The sequence below is a fragment of the Macrotis lagotis genome, chromosome X (assembly GCF_037893015.1).
Source record: "Macrotis lagotis isolate mMagLag1 chromosome X, bilby.v1.9.chrom.fasta, whole genome shotgun sequence".
In the NCBI taxonomy this organism is placed as follows: Eukaryota; Metazoa; Chordata; class Mammalia; order Peramelemorphia; family Peramelidae; genus Macrotis; species Macrotis lagotis.
The window spans coordinates 401,887,020-401,909,634 of record NC_133666.1 but is presented as its reverse complement, the minus strand read 5'-3'; the positions used below and the strand labels follow the sequence as shown (position 1 = coordinate 401,909,634).

The 22,615-nt window shown below is 34.7% G+C and overlaps 1 protein-coding gene across 2 annotated transcripts in view; it reads left to right on the top strand.

Moving 5' to 3' along the window:
- Positions 1-20,681: 20,681 nt before the first annotated feature.
- PI15 (peptidase inhibitor 15) overlaps positions 20,682-22,615 on the top strand; it is a 48,112-nt gene continuing 46,178 nt past the window's right edge. The window contains exons 1-2 of one of the 2 annotated variants that reach the window (XM_074200395.1): positions 20,682-20,866; positions 21,546-21,855. In XM_074200395.1, coding sequence (XP_074056496.1) covers positions 20,796-20,866; positions 21,546-21,855 — 381 coding nt within the window. In that variant the 5' untranslated portion in view covers positions 20,682-20,795. Of the gene's footprint in view, positions 20,867-21,542; positions 21,856-22,615 lie in introns of both variants that reach the window. The other variant, XM_074200394.1, reaches the window with a different exon arrangement.

Below are 22,615 nucleotides of genomic sequence, written 5' to 3'. Positions count from 1 at the left end.
CCATAGGTAACAAGCTCTCAGCCCTTGACTAATGTATGACACACAGGCCTGTGTGCCTGAAGCAGATAAAAATGCAATTAGAAAATATTTAACAATTAGTAAATGAAATATAATATAGCATGAATGATGTTAATTTATGGTTTTCTAAGTCTACCTATGACCCTGAGGGAATTGCTTCTATTTAATTTTGACCCCACTGCTTATACTATACCATGTGGTGGCTCAAAATGAGAAACAAATGTCAGTTGAAGTTCTGAGGGTGATATACACACTCTGCACACACAATACTGCTGTTTAATCTGTGCAATTTACCTTCTATAGATCAGAATTTTGTGTATCATGTCTAAGATTTATTCAATCACTTTCTGATTGTCTACTTCAATAGCATTCTGGAACATCAACTAAGGAATGACTTGATAGTGATGATTTTTCTTTAATTAACACTAAGTATATGCCAATATAGAAAGGTCTATCTTCTTCCAAGTAATCAAGATGGACCCTTGAAGCTCAACAAAGCTTTCAAAGTCTAAGGAAAATTAAATGTTTTCTATTATTGATATGAAATTATTGTTGGGTTCCTATGTCAGTTCTGAGTGTTAATCGCACCTCTCCATAACCTGATGCAAAAGAACCATAGCTTGCACTATTTGTCAGCATCATAGAAGATATTTGAGACCCATTTGCTCTTTTTTAAATGTCCTAGTTCTAATCTATACCAATCTACAGAGTACCTTCTTGATACAAAGGGCTGGAATCTAATAGTGGACACATTGCTATTCTAGCCTAGCCCTAAATCCACATTTTTATTCTTCAAGTTTCACCCCATAGGGATGGTAGAGGAATTCCAAGATCATTACAGATAGTGAGGTCATGTACTATATGATTCTAGAAATTAGCCTTCTAGAAAGAAAAGAGATGACTTCTTGGGTAGTGCTACCTTTGGAGCTGACTCAGGAGCAAACTCAAATTTGAGAGTTTTGAGACTTTTAAAGAAAGAAGTGAAAATCCAATATCTCACTAGTATTTTAGAGAAGAGAACACAATGTGTAGCCTCTTGGAACTGAAAGATTACAGAAGGATTATAAGCCACTGAATACTGGAGTAAAAGAATGGGTTTTGCTTTCCACTATAATTGTGCTATTTGAATGGTAAAGTTCTGATTGGAAAAGTGATTGCCTTTCTGCAAATTACATTTGTTTATATTTATATATTTATATATTTATATAAGGGAAATTAACTTCAGAATTGGGTTATAATTTTGTATGCCCTTATGGACCTCTAGGGCAAAAGTGGGACTTCCAGAAATATTGGGGGAGAGGGTGGTTTTGTCTGTTTGTATCTCTTCCAAAGTATGAGGGGAGTAAAATTAAGGTAAACCATTTAGAGGCAAGATTTTTCAAATTTAAAAGTTAGAAACTGGATCAGGAAGGGAGATAACAACAACAATAATAATAATAGTTGATAATCATCTATTACTTATGAATATCAGCTATTATTATTATTAAAGGTTTCACAAAACTCTACAATTATTACATTATTTAATACTTATAATAGCCCTAGGAGGAAGGGATTATTGTTATTCTCATTTTATAGATGGAGATACTGAGGCAGATAAGGATTAATTGCATTGTTCAGGATCACATAGCTATTATATGAGACTGAATTTGAATTCAGATCTTCCTATTACCAGATCTATCACTCTATGGTAGTCCCAGTAGAAGGTTGCCAATAAGTAAAGGGGGTAAATCTGGTAGAAGAATATTTCCACGGTGCTATTGGTTCACTGATGGTTGGATATTTCAAGGTAAGAGAGTTTTGGGCTCTGAGGCAAGTTCCAGAAGGAAATAGTAGCAAAGGCATGATTTTGAAGTCTGGAAAAATCAGGAGCAAAGCCTGGCGTGGAGAAGGCTATCTCTATTCTGAGATTTGTGAGCAGGAACTCTAGGTTAAGACAATAAGAGAAAAAAGGATAATAATTTGGGAATCACCCCTAAGATGGACTGGGTCAGGAAATGGAATTATAAAGAATTATATGATCTGGGAAAAGCCTTCTTGGTGATAATGTTCATATTCGAAACCTAGAAGGACTAGATATACTTTCATTGTCCACACTCTCTATCACAACTTAGAACACCTTCAGATAGTTTATAAAATACATCAGCTTTAGATTCCTCCCTCTCTCCCTGAATATTTTAAATTTAAGATGTAATATAGCAATCACAGAACTGATTCGCTCATATGCTGCTTCTTCTGACTTTCCAGGTTTAAAAACCCTGCCTCTCCTGCTATTTTATCCTAGAACTTTTCTCAAAACTTGGAACCTCTTCACCCTAGAATATCCAACTATTCCTATAGCTATCTCACTCTGGAATATCATCTCTGTCTTAATCTGAAATATTATCTCTGCCTCCTGACTTCCCTGGCTTTCTTCAAATCTCAGCTAATTTTCATCTTTTGAAAAGAAGTATTTTTCAACCCTGTGTGCTCTTAGGGTCTTCTCTTTTAGATTGCATCCAATATATCCTGACTTTATGTTTTAATATATAATTCTTCACATATTTTCCCCAACTTAGATCATCAAGTTCTTAATAGCAGGAACTGGGTTGTTGTTGTATATTTGTTTTTTTGTTGTTGTCTCCCTTTGTATCTCCAGTATTTTAAGTGTTCCTGTCACATATTAGGTACTTAATAAATGCTAGTTATGGGTTATAATATCAACCTAAATACTTGACTCAAGGAAAGGATTTTGTTTCCAGTTGCTGGAAATACTCATTCATGCCAGAGAAGACATTGACTTCATTGTTTTCCCCTCCCTAATTGTCTTTTGATGTATAGCAACACAGGTAAACAACTACATCAGTTCTGGCAAAAATAGCATCAGTGGCTTGTTGACTAAAAGGTATTTGATTTAGAAAAACAAAACTTGTCATCTGTTGTTCATATCCATAAATTTTGGGTAGTTTCATCACTTAAACTCCTACCCATTGTATGAAACCCCAGAGAGAGAAATGGAGATGACTCAAAAGTAATCCTGGCATGAAAAATTATCCTCCATCTAACACCCAGTAATTCTCCATCCATACCTTTAACTTAATACTTTGGAGGCTGACATGGAGTATTCCTGATCCCAAGGAATAGGACCTGCACCCCTTTATGAAAACTGCCTAAGAATTTTCTATTTGGAAGAAAGTCCTGTTTATTATATATATTCTCTGGAATCCACTGTGTGCTGTATACAATATGCATTGGATTTGAGAGGGTATATATAATCCACTACAGTGGATTCCTCCAGCACGAGGAATTGAATCTGCCTTTTCTCCAATTATTTTCACTTTACCTGATTCCTAATGATTTGTTCCTATATATTCTGCAATATTCCTGTGGAGAGGTTTCTAAATAAGTGTTCTTAGAGGTAGTGAGGAATTTGAAGTCCCCTTTTAAGTTCTTTAACAGCTGAGGGTGTTTAATGTGTTTCCTTCTGTCCCTACCACCCTTCTCAATTGTCACATTGAAGAGAGACTTAATAAATGCTTAGTGATTGATTAACTGAGAAAAGCTCAGGTCCTGAAGCTTCCCTAAGAACAAAAAGCTCAATCTTAATCAGGGTACTACTGTCTTCAAAATAGGCAGCCTTTCCATTTAATATAATTAGTAATAAAAACTATTATTTATATAGTACTTTAAAGTTTTCACAACACTTTATAAAAAATTTTCTCATTTACCCTTTCCACAAACCCAGGGTAGTTGTGCTTTTACTATTTTTATTTTATAGATGAATAAAACTGAGACAGATAGAAGTTAAGTGATTTGCCCAGGGTTATAGAACTATTAAGTGTCTTAGGACTCCTTGACTCCAGGTCCAGCAGTTTCTCATTGCACAAACTTATTGCCTTCTGTTCCAGGAATTGAAATTGATGTATGAACTGAATGAGATCTGGAACACTCTCTGAAAACACAGTAACAATCTATTTTCCTTAATAAAAGATTCCATAACTCAGCTTTTGACCATAATGACATTTGAAATAAATCTTAACGGATCTTGGTCCAAAGACTTTTGAATATCATCAGTCTGTATATGTGACAATGTAAAACAAAGGAAACTTTCTCCAAGCTAAAAAATATGATATTTTATTCTGTCCTTTTTTTTCTTTTAACTTGTTAAAGAATAGGAGAGAGGGAATCCCTGCCCATTTTCTAATACTGTAACATTAATGATCTTTCCAATTTTTTGCTGGCATTCATGTTGTTCCTATTAAAGTCAAGATTAAAACCAGTCAAAGAGTATAAAAATCTTATCTATTTAGATACCCTTTTGCTGTTCTTCCAAGGTTCTGTATCAGCCACATCTATAGTGAGTCAAGATGACCTTATTGTAATTCTTCCAAGAGTTTGTATTAAACTGGATCTAGGTCACTGGTATTTATTTCTTTTTCTCCATCTTCTCTTTTCATCCTATTCAAGACTTCCCAGGTACCATCTATCTATATTTGTTTCAACTCTAGGTATTTATTATATTCCTTTTGTGTGCTTCCTAATTGCTCATTTCAGAAACATGCAATTTCTAAGAGAGCAAAGATATAGTTCTTTATTTATGTTTAGACAAATTGAATTTGTGATTTGTGAAGTTCTATCTTTTCTTAGATGATGAGGGGGGGATACCAGAGAGATGAGTTCAAGTTGGAAAACAAAACAGAAAGAGGATGTGTAGCTCCATTAATAATGCTGACTTCTCTCCATAATTGTATTAATCTTTTAATTTGCTTTGTAATAGAAATATCAAAACCATTTTAAAATAGGGAATAAGGAATAAACATTTACGTGGTAATTACTATGTGTTGTACTTAATTATCTTATTGGATCCTCACAACAACCTTATGGAGTTATTGTGATCTCCCTTTTATAGTTGAGGAAACTGAGAAAGAGTCTAAATGACTTGCCCGAAGTCACACAGTCTGAGGTTGAATTTAAATTTAGATCTTCCTGACTACAGATCCATTGTATCTACTGTTCCACCTAAATGTCTCTGCCTTTTAAAGACAGTGAATTAAAATATTAAAGTTTGTATTTTGTTTTTTTAATTCTTTTTCCTATGTAGAAGAAACTTTTTTAATGAAAGATGAAATCAAAATTCTGGAACATAATTATAAGAGCATTGCAATTACTTTCTCCCCCAAAGTTCTAGGGGAAACCATGGATCTTACTTTGTATGTACCTAGAACTCTTCTGAAACATTCTCTTGCTTCTTACTCCATTCACTTCACACACAAATACCCTATAGGATTCTATTTTCATCTTTCTCTTTTCCTCTGTTTCAATCTTTTGTTCTATAAATGTGTGTGTATCTATTTTAGACTCTCACACATATACAAGCTTATAAACTCAGTTCAATTACTAATTAACCTAATAATTCAAATTATGAGAATTTTACTGAAAATTTCTGTAATTGATACCCATATCAATGATGTGTAGAACATATTGCTTTTTATAATACACTAATAATTAGAGCAAGAATCAAAGCAAAATTATTGTCTTGAGAACAGAAGCACTAGTTGTTGTTTGTTGTTTTTTTCAAATAGTAAAAGAATTTAGAAGAGGTCAGAAATGTTGAATTCTAATTCTAGTTCTTCCAAAAATTAGTGTAAGCCTTTGGAAAAGTTGATTAAAATATATAAACTATGGTTTTTTAATCTGTAAAATCAGAAAGTTTTAATAGATGTTTCAGTGACTCTTTCCAGTTCTACATGACTGAACATTGAGTGCTGATTGGTGAATTAAGTTCTCTTTGGAAGGATTTCTCTGGTGGAATATTGTCACCATCTTGAATTAACATTTCACTGGGGGGCTAGTCAGGTTGCACAATGGATAGAGCACTGATCTGGAGTCAGGAGGACATGAATTTAAATCCAGACTCAGACACTTAATAATTACCTGTGTAACCTTGGGCAAATCACTTAATTAACCCCATTGCCTATAAAAACCAAAAAAAAAAGTATTTTACCAAAGGTATAGAAAGCATGTTTATCAAATCTGTAGCTAAACACAAAACTGAGAGAGATTGCCAGTATATTGAACTTTCATTGGAACTGTAATCCAGATTATTTTCCAAGTCTGGAATATTGGTTGGAAAATAATGAGATTTAATTCAATAAATATAGGTGTAAACTCTGGTTCTGGGGTTCAAAAGTTCAACTGCACAGATAAAGAATGAAGATGACCCATCTAGAAAGCAATTCATATGAAAAACCTAGAATTTTTGTTAATTGTGTATGAATTCTGAAATGAATAAATAATCTTAAATATATGCCTATAAATATATGTATTTCTACTTAAAAAAGGAAAGGAGCTAAAAGTTAATAAGAGATCTTGGTTTTAGGAAGACAAATTTAATCGCATATAAAAGAACTGCACATTCTTGCAATGGGAAAACATCTTCTGGCATGAAATTAATTCAATTAGAATAAATTGTGTTTCATGGATGGATATGTCAGTACTTGCTAAATTTATGCAATTCTCCTCCCTAGTTCTTAACAAGCTCTCTTTTTATGAGTGAAATTAATTAATTAGAAGCTGCTTAGCAGAATGGATTATCCTACTTCATTGTGAGTCTCAGAGAAATTCTTGGGATTAAGAGGTAAATGGGAATTGTAAGTCAGCTAGTTCAACACCTGGATTTTATAGATCTGTAAACTGAGGTATAGCAATGAAGTGACTTGGTGAGTCAAACAAGTAGCAGTGACAGAATTAGAACCCAACTTCCAATATTCTCTCCATTATAGCAAACTTTTCATGAACCATATTGCCCTGAGATGTGCACATCTTGGAAAGATGAGTTCAGATTGGAAAATGTTGAGTTTGAGACTTCAAAGAACTTTAAAATAATGTCAAATAGGTAAGATATAAGGAGATGGAATTTATATAAGAATTTGGGATTGGTCTTATATGCTAACAAGAAAATTTAGTGAGTTCCAATATTTTAAGTTTTAATATTTAATAAAATTTTATATATATAGAAATAAAAAATGAATATTTTATGGAACTATACATTTTCTGAATATAATTAATAATGAAAATTCACTTCAATAGAATAGAATAGAACCAGATTACTGACTATAAAGGGAGTGATGAGAATTCCAAATTGACAACTTTCCCCTTTGTTTACCTTTCTGAAACCATAAGTCCTTAAAAAAGAGGCAGAGCAATATAGTGACTAAAGTGTTGGAGTTAGTAGCCAGAAGGGATTCAAATTACACCTAACTCTTGTTTCCTTATAATTGACATATCACTTAACCTCTCTGAGCTTCAGTTTCCTTAACTAGCAAATGGATATAATAATAATAATAATAATAATAATAATAATAATAATAATAATGATAATATATCCTGCTTCCATAGGGTCTTTGCAAGGTTAAAGAGTGCTTTGCAAATATCAATTTAAAAAAGAAATGAGTTATTTTAAAGATTCCTAGTTCTTCTTTTAAAGAATGTATACCTCTAGAATTAAAACACACCCACATATATGAATATATACATATGCATGAATATATACACACATTCTTAGAATCCACAGTTTAGGGGAAAGGATTATCATCAAAAATGTTGGTGCAAAGACTGAATTTTATGAATGCCAGCATAGGTGCAGTCATGGAATTAACCAAGAGACTGAGAAATAGTAACTGAAACCCTGTCTGAAAAACTTTTCCAATTTGTATGTTTTTATGCTTACCTTTTGATTAGATACTTTATTTTATTTATGTTTCTCTAATCCTGGATTCTGTGAACTTAACCTTTTTAATTTATTGATGGCTACTTCAATATAATTTGTTTCCCTTGGTTTCATTAGACTTAGGGGACTCATGACTTAAAGAAGTTTAGCAACACTTTTTATGGTCTTTAATATTCTAATACATTCTTCAAGTGATTAAAAGAAATATAGCCAAGCTTAAATGGAAAGATGGAGACTGAAATCTCCATCTTATTCAATAGAAGATTGCTCATATATAAGTTAGAAAATAAAACTTCATAGTTAATAAGTCTACCATCCTTCCGACAAAAACCACAAGAATGTAATTGTTAAGGGTTTATTTAGTTCAGATCAGAGGCTTTATTGATGGCTTTTGGAGGGTCAAAACTACCAGGAATCAGAGAGTGACCTGATAATGAGGGCCACTGTCATCTTCTTAGATTATGTTATCATTTTGAAAGGCATATGTACTTTTATAGAATTTAGAGAATTAACTTTCATTACATGCCTTAATATTATATTACTTTTGCATTTCATTTCTAAAAGTAACAGTGATTATTAAGATATTCTATTAAACAAAGTATACAAGGAGACAAGAATAAACTAATAGTAATGATACTGGGAGAGGGAAGGACTGAAATAGAGAATAAACGTCACAATACTTCACCTACTAGTGGATCAAAGGTTTTGTGGTACAAAATTATGGAAATGGAGGAAACCTAAAAGGGGCAAAGGGAAGAAGCTTGAAAGGAATTTGTGATATAATTTAATCAAATCAGAGATTTGAGAACAACCTGGTAAAAGTTGTAGATGTACAATCATGTTTAGCATATTTCCATATTAGTCATGTTGTGAAACAGAAATTAGAACTGAGGAGAAAACTATGAGAAAGAAAGAAAACAACATAAAAGAAGTTTTAAAAAGTGAACATAGTATGCTTTCCTTTGTATTCAGACCTCATAGTTTTTCCCTCTGGATGTGGATGGCATTTTCCATAACAGGTCATTCAGGTTTGTCCTTGATCACTGAACTGCTGGGAGGAGCTGCATCCATCACAGTTGTTCATCTCACAATGTTGTTTTTAATGTGTAATGATCTCTTGGTTCTGCTCACTTCATTATGCTTCAGTTCATTCAGGTCTTTCTATGCCTTTCTAAAGCCGCTCATGATTTCTTACAGAACAATAGTACTCCATCACATTCATACACATAAAATGTTCAACCATTCCCTAATTGTTGGTTATCCCCTCAGTTTTCAGTTATTTGCCACTACAAAAAGAACTGCTATAAATATTTTTGTACACGTGGGTCTTATCTTATTCATTATGATCTTTTAAAGTAACAGACCTAGTAGTGGTATTGCTGGATCAAAGGGTATAAATAACTTTATTTTCCTTTGGGAATAGTTCCAGATTTCTCTCCATAATGGTTAGATCAGTTCACAAGTCCAAAAAGTGCCTTAGTGTCCCAATTTTCCTAAATCCTCTCCAATATTGATCATTTTCCTTTTTTGTCATCTTAACCAATCTGATAGATGTGAGTTGCTTTAATTTGCATTTCTCTGATCTTTTATTATTATAATATGGAGCATTTTTCATATGCCTATAAATAACTTTAACTTCTTTATCTGAAAAATTCCTGTTCATATCTTTTGATTACATCAGTCAGAGAATGACTTGTAATCTTACAAATTTGGTTCAGTTCTCTCTCTATATATTTTAGAAATGAGAACTTTATCAGAAACACTAGCTGTGAAAATTATTTCTCAGTATTCTGCATTCACTCTACTTTTGACTCCATTAGTTTTGTTTGTGCAAAATCCTTTTTTAATATAATTGGAATCATCCATTTTTCAATTTAAAAATGTTCTCTACCTCTTTTTTTTGATCATACACTTCTCCCTTCACTGATCCAAAGATTATTTCTTGTTGTCTTAATTGGTCTGTATCGTCCTTTCTGTCTAAATATAGAACCCATTTTTATCTTATTTTGATATAAACTGTGAAATGTGGTCTATGGTCTATGCCTAGTTTTTGCCATACATTTTCCAGTTTTACCAGCAGTTTTTTTTGTTTAAATAGTGAATTCTTATCCTAGAAAAGCTAGTGTCTTTGGGTTTATCAAACAATAGATTATTATAGTCTTTTACTTCTGTTTCTTTTGTACCTAATCCAATCCACTGATCCACTTCTCTATTTTTTTTTTTTTAGTTTTTGCAAGGCAGTGGGATTAAAGTGGCTTGCCCAAGGCCACACAGCTAGGTAATTATTAAGTGTCTGAGGCTGGATTTGAACTCAGGTACTCCTGACTCCAGGGCCAGTGCTCCATCCACTACGCCACCTAGCCACCCCTACTTCTCTATTTCTTAGCTAGTACTAGAAAGTTTTGATGCCTGCAACATTATAATGTAGTTTTAGATCTGTTGTAGGTAGGTCACTTTTCTGTGCATTTTTTTCCATCAGTTCTCTTGATATTCTTGAACTGTTTGGGCTCCAAATGAATTTTGTAATATTTTTCTAGTTCTGTAAAATAGTTTTTGACAGAGTAATTTGCATTGCATTGAATAAGCAATTTAATTTGGGTAGAATAGTTAGCTTTATTATTTAACTTGACCTAATCATGAGCAATTGACACCTTTCTAATTGTTTAGCTCTAACTTTATTTATGTGAAAAGTGTTTTGTGATTGAGCTCATATGATTTCTGGGTTTGTCAGAGGAGGTAAAATGCTCAGTGTTATTTATGTTTTCTACAATTACTTTAAAGGTAATTTCTCCTTCTGTCTTTTGCTGTTGGGTTTTATTGGTCATATATGAAACATTTATGATTTTGTGGTATTATTTTATTTCCTAATTCTTTACTAAGGTTGTTAATTATTTCAAAGAGATGTGATCACAGAAATGAATAAATCATTAAAAAGTATTGCAAGGGGGAGGTTAGGCACAGAGGATAGACCACTGGCCCTGGAGTCAGGAGTACTTGAGTTCAAATCCTACCTTAGACACTTAATAATTTCCTAGCTCTGTGGCCTTGGGCAAACCACTTAACCCCATTTGCCTTGCAAAAACCTAAAAAGAAAAGTATTGCAAGCCACTGAAGTAATGCTTCAAAGTTACTAAAAATAAAAGAAATACAAAAAAGCCCCCATATACTGCCATTTGACAAAACTTGATAAAAGGTGGAATTAGAATATGTTGAAAGGCTTGTGGGAACATAAGAAGAATAATGCATTATTAGTAGAGGTGTGAATCGGTAAAAGTATTTTGGAATAATGTAAGTAAAGTGACCAACATGTTCATATCCTTGGACACAGAGATACCATTATTAAATTTCTATTCTAAGAAGTATCAATAAGAAGAAAATTCCCATCAACACCAAAATATTTAAAACTGCATATTTTATAATGGAAAAGAATTGCAAGCAAAGTCAGTGTCAATTGATTGGGGAATGCCTGGACAAACCATGAAAGTAAAGGAATATTATCTTACTGTAAAAATATATGGATGTCATTAATACAGATATTGTTGGAAAGATCTAAATCACAAAAATTGAAATAAAATCAAGAAAATAGCATGTACCATGATGACATCACTGTAAATGGAAATAAGAGTCACACCCCAAAACAGACATGCATAAAAATCAAAAGTGAATGTCACTAACTTATAAAGGCTTAAAAGAAGAGACATGAGAAGACAAACTCCCTTACCTGATTGCAGAAGTGAAACATACTTAAGTGCATTGCACATTTTTTTCAGAATTTTTCACTGCATTGATCAGTTATATTAATTATTTCTTTTATTTCTTTATATTAAAATGTGCTCTTCCTAGTTTTAGCAGATATAAAACTATACTATAAAGTGGCAGTCATCAAAACTACCTGGTACTGGTTAAGAAATGGTGTAATGGATCAGTGGGTTAGGATAGGTTCAAAAGAAACAGTAGTAAATGTAGTAATTTACTATTTGACAAATTCAAAGACATTGACTTCTGGGAGGAGAACTCACTATTTGACAAAAACTTTTGGGAAAATTGGAAAATAATATAGCAAAAACTAGGCATACCACATCTCACACCCTATACCAAAATAAGGCCAAATTAAATACTGGATTTAGACATAAAGGGCAGCACCATAGATAAATTAATAGACCAAGAAATACTCTATTATATCTATGCAAAGGGGACAAATTTATGATCAAACAAGAATTAGAGTACATTATAAACTGCAAAATGAATGATTTTGCCTTTATTAAACTAAAAAGTTTTTGCACTAATAAAATCAATGCTGCCAAAATTAGAAGGAAAGCAGAAAGGTGGGATATAATCTAAACAGCTAGGATTTCTGATAAAGGTCTTATTATTAAAATATATAGAGAACTTCATCAAATTTATGAGGCTGCAAATCATTCTGGTCAAAGGATATGAAGAGAGTTTTCAAATGATGAAATTAAATCTTTATATAATCATATAAAAATACTCCAAATCATTATTAATTAGAGAAATGCAAATTAAAATAACTCTGAGGTATTACCTCACACCTATCAGATTGGCTAAGATGACAAAAAGGGAAAATGATCAATGTTGAAGATCATTAATGCATTGCTGGTGGAGTTGTGACTTGATCCAACCATTCTGGAGAGCAATTTTGAACTAGGCTCCAAGAGCAATAAGACTATTCATTCCCTTTAACCTAGCAATTCCAATTCTAGGCCTATATTTAGAAGAACTCATAAAATGGGAAAAATCCCACGTGTTCAAAAATATTCATAGCAGTTCTTTTTGTAGTGGCAAAGAATTGGAAATTGAGGGGATGTCCATCAATTGAAACAAGTTATGGCCCATAAATTCTATGGGATACTATTATTCTATAAGAAAACATAAATTGTCAGACTCTAGACAAGCATGGAATGAATTATAGGATCTGATGCTGAGTGAAGGGAGCAGAACCAAGAGAACATTGTACACATTAACAACATTGTGAGATGATCAATCTTGATGGAAGCAGCTCCTCTCAGCAGTTCAGAGAGCTAGGATAGTCCTATTAGACCAGCTATGGACAATGTTATCCCCATCAAGAGGAAGAAAAACAAAACCAAACAGAACAAAAAAATATCAGAATCTGATCAACATTACATTCACTTAAAAAAATCTCTTATGTATTTCTTTCCCTTAATCCTAATTCCTAAAATACTGAAAATGATTAATCTTTAAACATGTTTAATACAAATGTGTATGTTCAATATTCAACTGATTGTTCACCACTGAGGGGAGGGGGTGGGAAGGGAGAGTGGAAAGAAATTTTGTAACTAAGCATATATATATATATATATATATATATATGCATATCTATATATATACATATATATAGGCATATGGATGGTTGAAAAACTTTCATATCATGTATTTGAAAAAATAAAATATCGATTAAAAATATACTCTTTATCATATTGAATGATTCTCTAGGCATGGGGGGAAAAGGAGGGAAACCAGAGGAAATATTATGATGTAAAAAACAAAAGCAATGAAAAAAATTTAACATGAATTGCACATACTTTAGTATGTGTATATTCTAGTTTCCTATGTAATATTGATTTTTATACCATCAGACTTTCCTTCCATAATTAGATGAATAAGCAGCTGAATTTCTTTTTATCTTATGCCTAACTGCTTCATTCTTTCTGGAACATTTGTAGGTATATCCTGCTCTTCCCCAGTAATGTATTGTACTTTTTCCAACTTGAGGGGCTCATCTTCCAGTGTCATAACTTTTGTCATTTTATTATTGTCCATAGGTTTTCCTGGCAAAGAAACTGAAGTGGTTTGCCATTTCTTTCTCTATAGCATCGCCTTTTGTCAGAACTCTCCATTGTGACCTGTCTGTCTTGGATAAAACTGTACAGCAAAGCTCATAGTTTCATTGAACTATGCAAGTCCTTTCCCTAGATTTCATCAAAATCCTACAAAAGAGACCAGTAGCTTATGGAGGAATCATTCATATTGAAGGCTGAGTTTAAGAACGTTGGGGGAAGACAGAAAAGACTGTAATATTCTAACCTCTTAATTCACTTTTAAAGTATTACATTTCTTTGGGAAAGATTAATGTATATTCCTCTGATGATTTTCAAAACATTCATATGGATCCCTTATTTTGAATATCCTAAGAGTTTGGTTAGTTTCCCCTTTGCTTTCTCTTCCCACTAGCTCTATTTTATCAGACAATGAGAAAAGATGATTTTTGCAGTTGTTTAAAATTTGAATGTTCATTAGTTAGAAATGATATAGAAGATCTACTTATGCTGCTGCTAGTTATAGCCTATTGCCTTACTAACTTGGAAAACTATTTTTTTTTACTTTGATTAAATTTAACATTATGTTAATTGTTACTCTATGTACCTTTCCAGAAGGTCCAACAATTCCATGGATTTAGTTTTCCATGAGAAGATACCAATTAGAACTACATGTTTTACCTGGTAGTTTGGTATTGTCAGATTGGTAGCTTCCCAAGTTTGCCTCTAATGAACTATATGACTTTGAATGTTATTTAATTTTGCTTTCTTCAGGAAATGAGTAGATTGGACAGAGTAACCTTTAAAGTCTTTTTGATCTTTTATTCTGAGATTTTAGTATGTTCTACTAATGGACTTTCTGCTTCAAAGAAAAGTTTGTGAAATTCAGGTAAGTTGTAATAATGCCATAAAAGAATATATATTTCTTTAAATGAGTGTTTTTCCATTACCTAACCTTATTAAAACTACCTAATTTTTTAAAGATTTTTGCAAGGCAAATGGGGTTAAGCAGCTTGCCCAAAGCCACACAGCTAGGTAATTATTAAGTGTCTGAGACCGGATTTGAACCCAGGTACTCCTGACTCCAGGGCCGGTGCTTTATCCACTGCACCACCTAGCCGCCCCAAACTACCTAATTTTCATATGAAGAATAATCTCCCACTGATGTCAAGATAGACAATAGTTCTCTGTAGATTATATCTAAGTGATTCTTTGTCTTCTCAAGAAGACTTTGATTGGAACTTAGGTTTTCTGTTTCTAAACCCAAAGCTAAATATTTTTTTAAGAGGAAGTCTTAGGAAGAATCTCTGCATTGTTATTTGTCTGCTCTTTAATAGTTCAATCCCCAATTGCTTATAGTCTTGTCTATACATTACATTATAGTATTTTAAAATGATATTTATGCCCCATAATATTGTTTGACAACTGCCTCTGCTACTAATCTATTGTTTGACACTGGGCAAGTTACTTCTCCTTCCTGGAATTCAGTTTCCATAACAGTAAAATAAGAAAATTTAACTAAGGTGGTAGCTATGAAAGTGGTGAGGAAGGACTATATTATTCCTTCTCACCTGGACTATTGAAGTAATCTCCTATTTGGTCTCCCTTTCTTGTATCTCCCCTCTTCAGTGAATCATCCTCACAGCTGCCAAAGGGATTTATCCAACACAACATTCCTCTACTCAGTGATTTTTGTCCTATGTTCTCAAAGAAGACATCAGGGAGGTGACACCATTGCATGCACATGGACTGAATTTGAGTGTGGGGGGGCGGGGGGAGGGAGTGCTAAGCTAAGAAGTCACCTGCTAACTTTCTTCGATGGAGTCATCTGGGTCCAATGACCAGATATGAATCAGTATGACAGGAGATGGCCCTAGATGTGAGGCAGTCAGATTTAATTGACTTGCTCAAGAACACAGAGCTAATAAGTGCCTAAGGTTGGAGTTGAACTCAGATGCTCCTGACTTCAGGACCAGTGCTCTATCCACTGGTTCCCTATTGGTTCAAGATCAAATATACTTCTATTAGGTGTTGAAAATACTCCATATGACCTGGTCTAATCCATCTTGACATTTTATTGCATATTACTTCCCTTCTCACTTGTTGAGGTCCATTCACAATGGTTTTTATACTAATCCTCATAATCCTTTGCACTAACTTTATTGCCCCTTCCTGCAATGCCTCCTTCTACCTGTTAGACTTTGTAGTTTCTTGCTAAACTAAATCCAAACATTACTTTCCAAAGGAAGTCCTGTCCTGATCATTCAACTCCTAGAGCTCTCCCTTCTAAATTTGTGGTTCTTCAGTAATGTCTAACTCTTTGTAACCTCACATGGAATTTACTTGCCAAAGCTATTTCATTGACTTTCCATTTCCTTCTCCGATGGATTAAGGCACACAGAGGTTAAGTGACTTAGCCAGGGTCACATAGCAGGTGAGTGTTTAAGACCAGATTTGGAACTCAGGTCTTTAGGATCAATGCTCTATCCAGTGAGCTGTCCAGTTGCCTCAGCCATCCCTCCCTCCCAATTAACTTGTGTTTATTTTGTGTATATTCTGAATATACTTCTATATGTACATTTTGTCTTTCTTGATTGAATATAAGCTAATTGAAAGCAAGTATGATTTCAATTTTTGTCTGTTATTTAGTACAATGCCTGTAATATATGAACTTAATAAATGTTGATTTTCTTATTAAATACTAAGATATTAAATTTAGGTTAAAATAAGAATTCTGAAATGAATCAGGCATTTTTAATGCTCTTGCAATTGCTCACTGAGAGAAAACAACTTCACAATTATCTGTGGTTGATTCCTTTTCAAAGGGACACATGGGTTAAATGACTTTTCTAGAATCACACAACTAAGAATTGTCTGAGTCTAGATTTGAATGAAAGAAGAAGAGTCTTTCTGATTCGGGACTCTTTCCACTACACCAAACCTCTCTACCCCTATATTCAGTGGGAATATCAGAAGACCTATAGACAATACTTTGGCTATGATAGAAGTAGAAGTCTGTTTCTTCTTCAGTATCAATACTTGAGTTCTGTAGGTTTCTTTGCCACTGGCCTACAAACAACCTAAACACATTCCAGGGATTGTGAACTCTCTCTCTCTCTCTCTCTCTCTCTCTCTCTCTCTCTCTCTCTCTCTCTCTCTCTCTCTCTGTGTGTGTGTGTGTGTGTCTGTGTGTTTGTCTCTCTTTCCTCTCTCCCTCCTCTTTCTCCCTCTTTCTCCCCTTCCTTGTTCCTAACCCTTATTCCTTAACTCACCACTAGTTCATCTGCATTTGTTGAAATTCTACTTATTCTTTAATTCCTAGCTCTAAAGCAACCTCTTCTATGGTATCTTTCCTGGTTCAGTTCATCAAGAAATCAACTCTCCCTATCTTGTATATCTATCCCTTTTCTTTCTTCCTGTCTCAGAGCATTTATTTGGACTTATTTTGCATCCATATTATCAAGAAAGAGAAATATATGGAGGCATCGAAACAAAAAAAAATCTTAATGGAGTTACCATAAAACCACCTAATGCCCTCAATATTTAAGCCCAGGGCTTCTGTATCTAATATTCTTAATAGAGACAGAGAGTGAAACAGGACTGGTTGATTCTTGGGAGACCTGCCCATATAGGATGAATAGGATTGCCTTACAAAAATTGAGAAAAGACGTAGTCTAGAGTAGTTTGCATGTGTCCTTGGATAGCATAGCATTGATCCAAGAGTCAGAGACCCTGGTTATAAGTCTACTGTATTATATTTATGAGCTCTCTTAATTTAATTTAACTTAATTCAATTCAATTATCATTTTTAAGGAACCTTCTTTATAGGAGCACTATGCTGGGCTATGGGTAAATCCAGAACATGATAGCTAGTATTTATATAACTAATACCATCCCATTTGATTCTCTCAATAACCCTGAGAAATAAGATTATTATTCCAATTTTTATAGATGAGAAAATGAGGAAGACAAATGTTAAATGCCTGTTTCATGAAGCCTTCTAATAAGATTGGAGGCTGGATTGGCCTGAAGTCTGCCTTTCTTGAGGTCTGCCCAGTGTGTCTCCTAGCTGCCTAAGAGAACTCATTTTTTACAGATGTAGAAAATGAGATCCAAAGGGGATTAAGTGACTTGTCCACTCTTAGTTCTGTCAGCATAATAACTGGCTTAGTAAATGCTTAATAGATGGTTGAAGGACTGTCAATCACATAGGAAGTGGCACATAAGTAGTAAGTATTGAAGTTGGATTTGAATTCAAATTCTTCTGACTTTAGAGTTCTTTCCATGTACAATGCTGCAACACTATGTGCCATCATTTGATATAATTATTTACTCAGCTAATGCAAATCACAGCCAATACACCAAATGGTCTTCATGAAAGGGAACATGGCATAATATGTTAGACCTGGAGTCTGGTTTTTTGGTCCTCTTTTAACTTGTTCCTTTCATATTCTCTCTCCTTCCTCTCATTATCTCTGAGTGTCTCTCTCTCCTCGTTCTCCCTCTCTCTCCTTCCTATCCTCCATCTATCTGCTTGCTGGTCCATCAATCTTTCTTTGTCTATGTCTCTGTATCTCTGTTTTCCTGTCTTCCTCTTTCTGTCTGTCTGTCTGTCTGTCTGTCTGTCTCTCTCTCTCTCTCTCTCTCCCGTTTCTTTCCCACAGGCACTTTTTCTTCAGCCACGCCCAGCCTAGACACAGACTAGATAAGAGATCACAGATACATCAAAGCTGCCTCAGCATCTACATGAGTATTTAGAGTTGGAAGATCTGAATTCAAATCCTGTATCGGATATTTATTTTGTCTATGACCCAAGGTAAGTCACTTAACCTCTCTTTGTCACAATTTGCTCAGCTGAAAAATGGGAATAAATAAGTTATACCTACCTCTCAGGGTAATCAGTATCATAGGAGATTAAATATGTATGTATGTATGTGTATATAAATATATATGTATATATTTAAAGTTTTATCATATGTGATTATTAATATTATTATTTATTAGGTGATGGTCATCTTTCTAGTGATTAACTAATTTAGACACCAGCATAAAGTTTGTTGCTAGACCCATATGCAAAGTCTTTCAAGCTTGGTAATGTAGCATCTTATGGGAGTCAGGGTAAATATGTACATGTTATTAAGCAAATTCTTGAGTGGTGAAGAAGATAATTCTACCTGGTATTGAGAAAGTCAGGTCCAAGTTTAAACTACAGGCATAAATAAAAAAGCTAGGCCAGGTAGCTACCAAAGTATTTATGGAATGCTTATATCCAAGGGGCCAAAACAAGAACAATGTTCAATGTTAGAAGAGACAAAAGCTTAGGCAGCCAAAATGGAGAAATTGTTAAAAAAAAAAAAGAGGCAAAAACCCCACAAAAAAACTGACTATTTTTCTGGCTGTTCCTAAATCTCCAAAGTCTTCAATATAGTAATGGGTAGATCTGCTGAGCCTCTTTCTGGCTCATCAGCCAAGCACAGGTAGGTCCTACCAGAGTTTTTATTCCACAGGCAAAGTTTTAGAGAACCTAGGGCCATCGCTTAGCCTTAACGATATTTAAGAGGAGGGTTTTAGAATTAAAATATAAGAAATAACTTTGTTCACATTTTCCATAGCAATGTAGCTTTATTAAAAATAATTTTTAAATATATTTTCTAGCTTTAATTTAACATATTTTATGAGTTTTATCAATTAATCAGTGAGCCTTTAAAAAGCATTTATTATGTATCAGATGCTGTGTCTATACAATTATTTTTCTTCCCATATGGTAGTGATGAATTAAAGAGAATATTCCTTGCTTCAAACATAGGGATAATTGGAAATGTGGTATAAATGGAAACTGACTCCTTACCTCTAACAGTTTGGTCATTTTTCCTTAGGAACATTATATTCAAATGTTATCCAATTGAAAAATAGTGGAGATTGTTGCAATAGCAAACTGGATACATGATATTGTATGTTAAGTCATCTTATAAACTTATAAACAATACCTGTTTCCTGGATTCCTTTTTCAACCACTGCATTATTCTATATTTTGTTAGTGATATTACAACATATATTACCCACTCTTTACAAATTACCCCAGAACTCCTATTCCTGATTCTAGCCCAGGCTGACCCTGAATAAGCTCCAATGTGCATCCTCCTAATATGGGACTTCTGGCTGCTGGCCATAGTGCTGCTGTTGGATTCCCCCTGGCCTCCGTACTGTGCCCTCCACTCTGCCGCTTGAGTGGCCGAGCTATTCTCTGCTTGAAAGATTTCAGCTATAGGCTTCTAAACCCAAAACAGATGTCTGCCTGGCTGTTCATCCTGTCATGCTGGTTTTTGACTGTCTCAAAATTATTCAGGTACTGCACAGTAGTGCTACATTCTGATTCATGTATCCTTTCTTTAGCCAGAGGTGTCTATGGGGAGGATGGGAGAGGTCTTGCTTAGTTGTGGGAGGGTGGGTGTATTGGGAGGGAAAAGGAGGGGTGAAGAGGAGGCTGAAGAAAAAGTGCATGTGGGAAAGAAACGGTGACAGATAGAGAGAGAGAGAGGAAGAAAGGAAAACAGATAAAGAGACATAGACACAAGGAAAGATTGATGGACAGGCAAGCAGATAGATGGAGGATAGGAAGGAGAGAAGAGAGAGAGACACATACAGAGATAAGAAGGTGGGGGAGAGGGAGATGGAATATGAAAGGAACAAGTTAAAGGAAGACCAAAAGCAGTCACTTAAGTGTCTCTTGTATTCATGTCCTAACTTCACTGCTTATCTACCACTGTGTCTCCTCATCCCCAACTCACCTAGACATAGCATTTGCTTGATTCCCCTGATTTAACTCAGGTCATTCACTGCCTGTGTAAAACATCCTGCTTGATAACCAAGCTGTGGGGTTTTTCTTCTTCCCCAAGAACCAGCTCCTTTCAAATGTCATCCCCTTTTTGAATAGGAACCAGTATCCAATGAGTAAGTCACCCAATAGGTGGGAATTCTGTTCAGAAAAGGGGCTCGTCTGTTAGTTTGCACTTTGCAAGCTGTGGGTGTGACTCCATTTCCTCACCACCCACATACAAAAGACCGCCACCCAATCAGTGTGTTTTCTTTCCAAAAGCCCCTCCTCTTTCATTTTGGCTCAGGAGAGACTCTTCGAAAGCCTGCCCTTTCTGTACTATGCAGCCTGTGACATATAAAAGCTGTTAGCAGCTCCTGGGGCCAGCCGCCTCAAAACTAGCAAGAGTTTTTGCTCTTAGACGGTTTGTAATAAGATACACTCCTCCTTACAAGGGTTTATGCCACAACATAGCAAAGATCTTTTTAAAAAATTGGAAGAACAATATACTCATTTTGGCATTGCTCAGAGGTAAGCCATTTAGCTGAATGAGTCTGTTTTGCATGCATTTATACTAAAGTAGATCACATTTGTTTTTCTTGAATGAAATTGGGATAGAATTTTAACTATTGTTTATATGTTGTCATTCTCTGTGCATGTGTTTGTGACACAGCATCCATACATTTACAACAGGTAGCAGCAGCTGTTTCCTGAGATGTATTTCTTCTTCTCAGTATCTGGATTAGATTGAATTCCTTACAGATTGCCCACTTACAACCAAGAGCCTACTTGGGCATTTGGTACCCTATTGTGTGTGTGTGTGTGTGTGTGTGTGTGTGTGTGTGTGTATGTGTGTGTGTGTGTGTGTGTGTGTGTGTGTATGTGTGTGTGTGTGTGTTCAGGCATTGTGGGCAAATGATTAGCAGGCCTTTTGAGGGCTGAGAGTTCATGATATGCTGTTCTATTCATCTCCATCTCTGGAGAGTTCATCTTAGGTTTCTTCTTCAATCATTAAAGCAACATGGGCAGTAATTATAGGTTTTCTCATAACATTGATTTGAAAAAAAAGTCTTTTGAATTGCAGAATATAATCAAGTCAAAGAAAGTCCTGAGGAGATATTTATATGTAAAATCATGTGTTCTGATATCAGTTTTTAAAAATTTACCCTCTCATAGACAGATACTAACTCTGCCTTCTGTTTCAAAGCAGAGTAAGCCCTCTGACTTCTCCCCTCCTCCATCCCAAGATGATAGCAATCTCTGCTGTCAGTGGTGTGCTCTTGTTCTCCCTTCTCTGTGAAACAAGTGCAGTCATCTTACTCAACACCACTGACTCATCCTCGCCAACCAATAACTTCACTGATATTGAAGCTGCTCTGAAAGCACATCTGGATTCAGCGGATCTCCCCAAAACCAGGAAGAAGCGCTACATCTCACAGAATGACATGATTGCCATCCTCGATTATCACAACCAAGTGCGGGGCAAGGTGTTTCCACCTGCTGCCAACATGGAATACATGGTAAGAGGAGTTCTCCTGATGGGTGTGTGTGTGGGGGGGGGGGGGGGGGGGGTTCTTACTAGAGATACCTAGTTTTAATTATCAGTCACTAGAAAGACCAAAACATCATGAAATGTTTGCAGAGTGGTTCTTAGTTGGCCATGATTCCCAAGAGCAGATATTACTGGGACTTTCTGTGACTATTAATAATTAATGATAATACTTCAGAAGATGAAGGGATGGAGGATTTTTCTGTAAGCTTGTTGAATTTGTCAAAGAAAGAGATAGGAAATACTGGGAGTTTGTACATGAAACATTTGTACATGTTGCCCTTATGATAATGATTTTACTTCTTTCTCACTTACAGCCTTAAATTGAAAAGTTTACCTAATAGCAACATGTTTCAGTAGACTCCAGTGTTCTTGCCTTGCCTTTCTTGGCTAAAGCTCTTTCTGGAAAGACTCTATTTCTCTGCTAACAGACCGTGCCCGTTATTTCCTCATTATGGCTTAATACTTTGTCGTTCAGATAACAGCTCAGTGAGTGAACTTGTAGATTGTTCCAATCTGCAGTGAATAAATACTTTGGTACTCTCTTGTTAAAAATAGGCTGTCTATGTTTAAATTGTTTTACCTAGCAAGTAAAAAATTCAAGTTGTTTTTAAAAGGACATTCACATTTCTTTTCTTGGTTTTGAAAAATTGTACTTCAAAATGATATTTATCATAATAAATGAGAACAGCAGGGATTCAGTCTTTGGCCCTGAACACCAAACTAGTGAC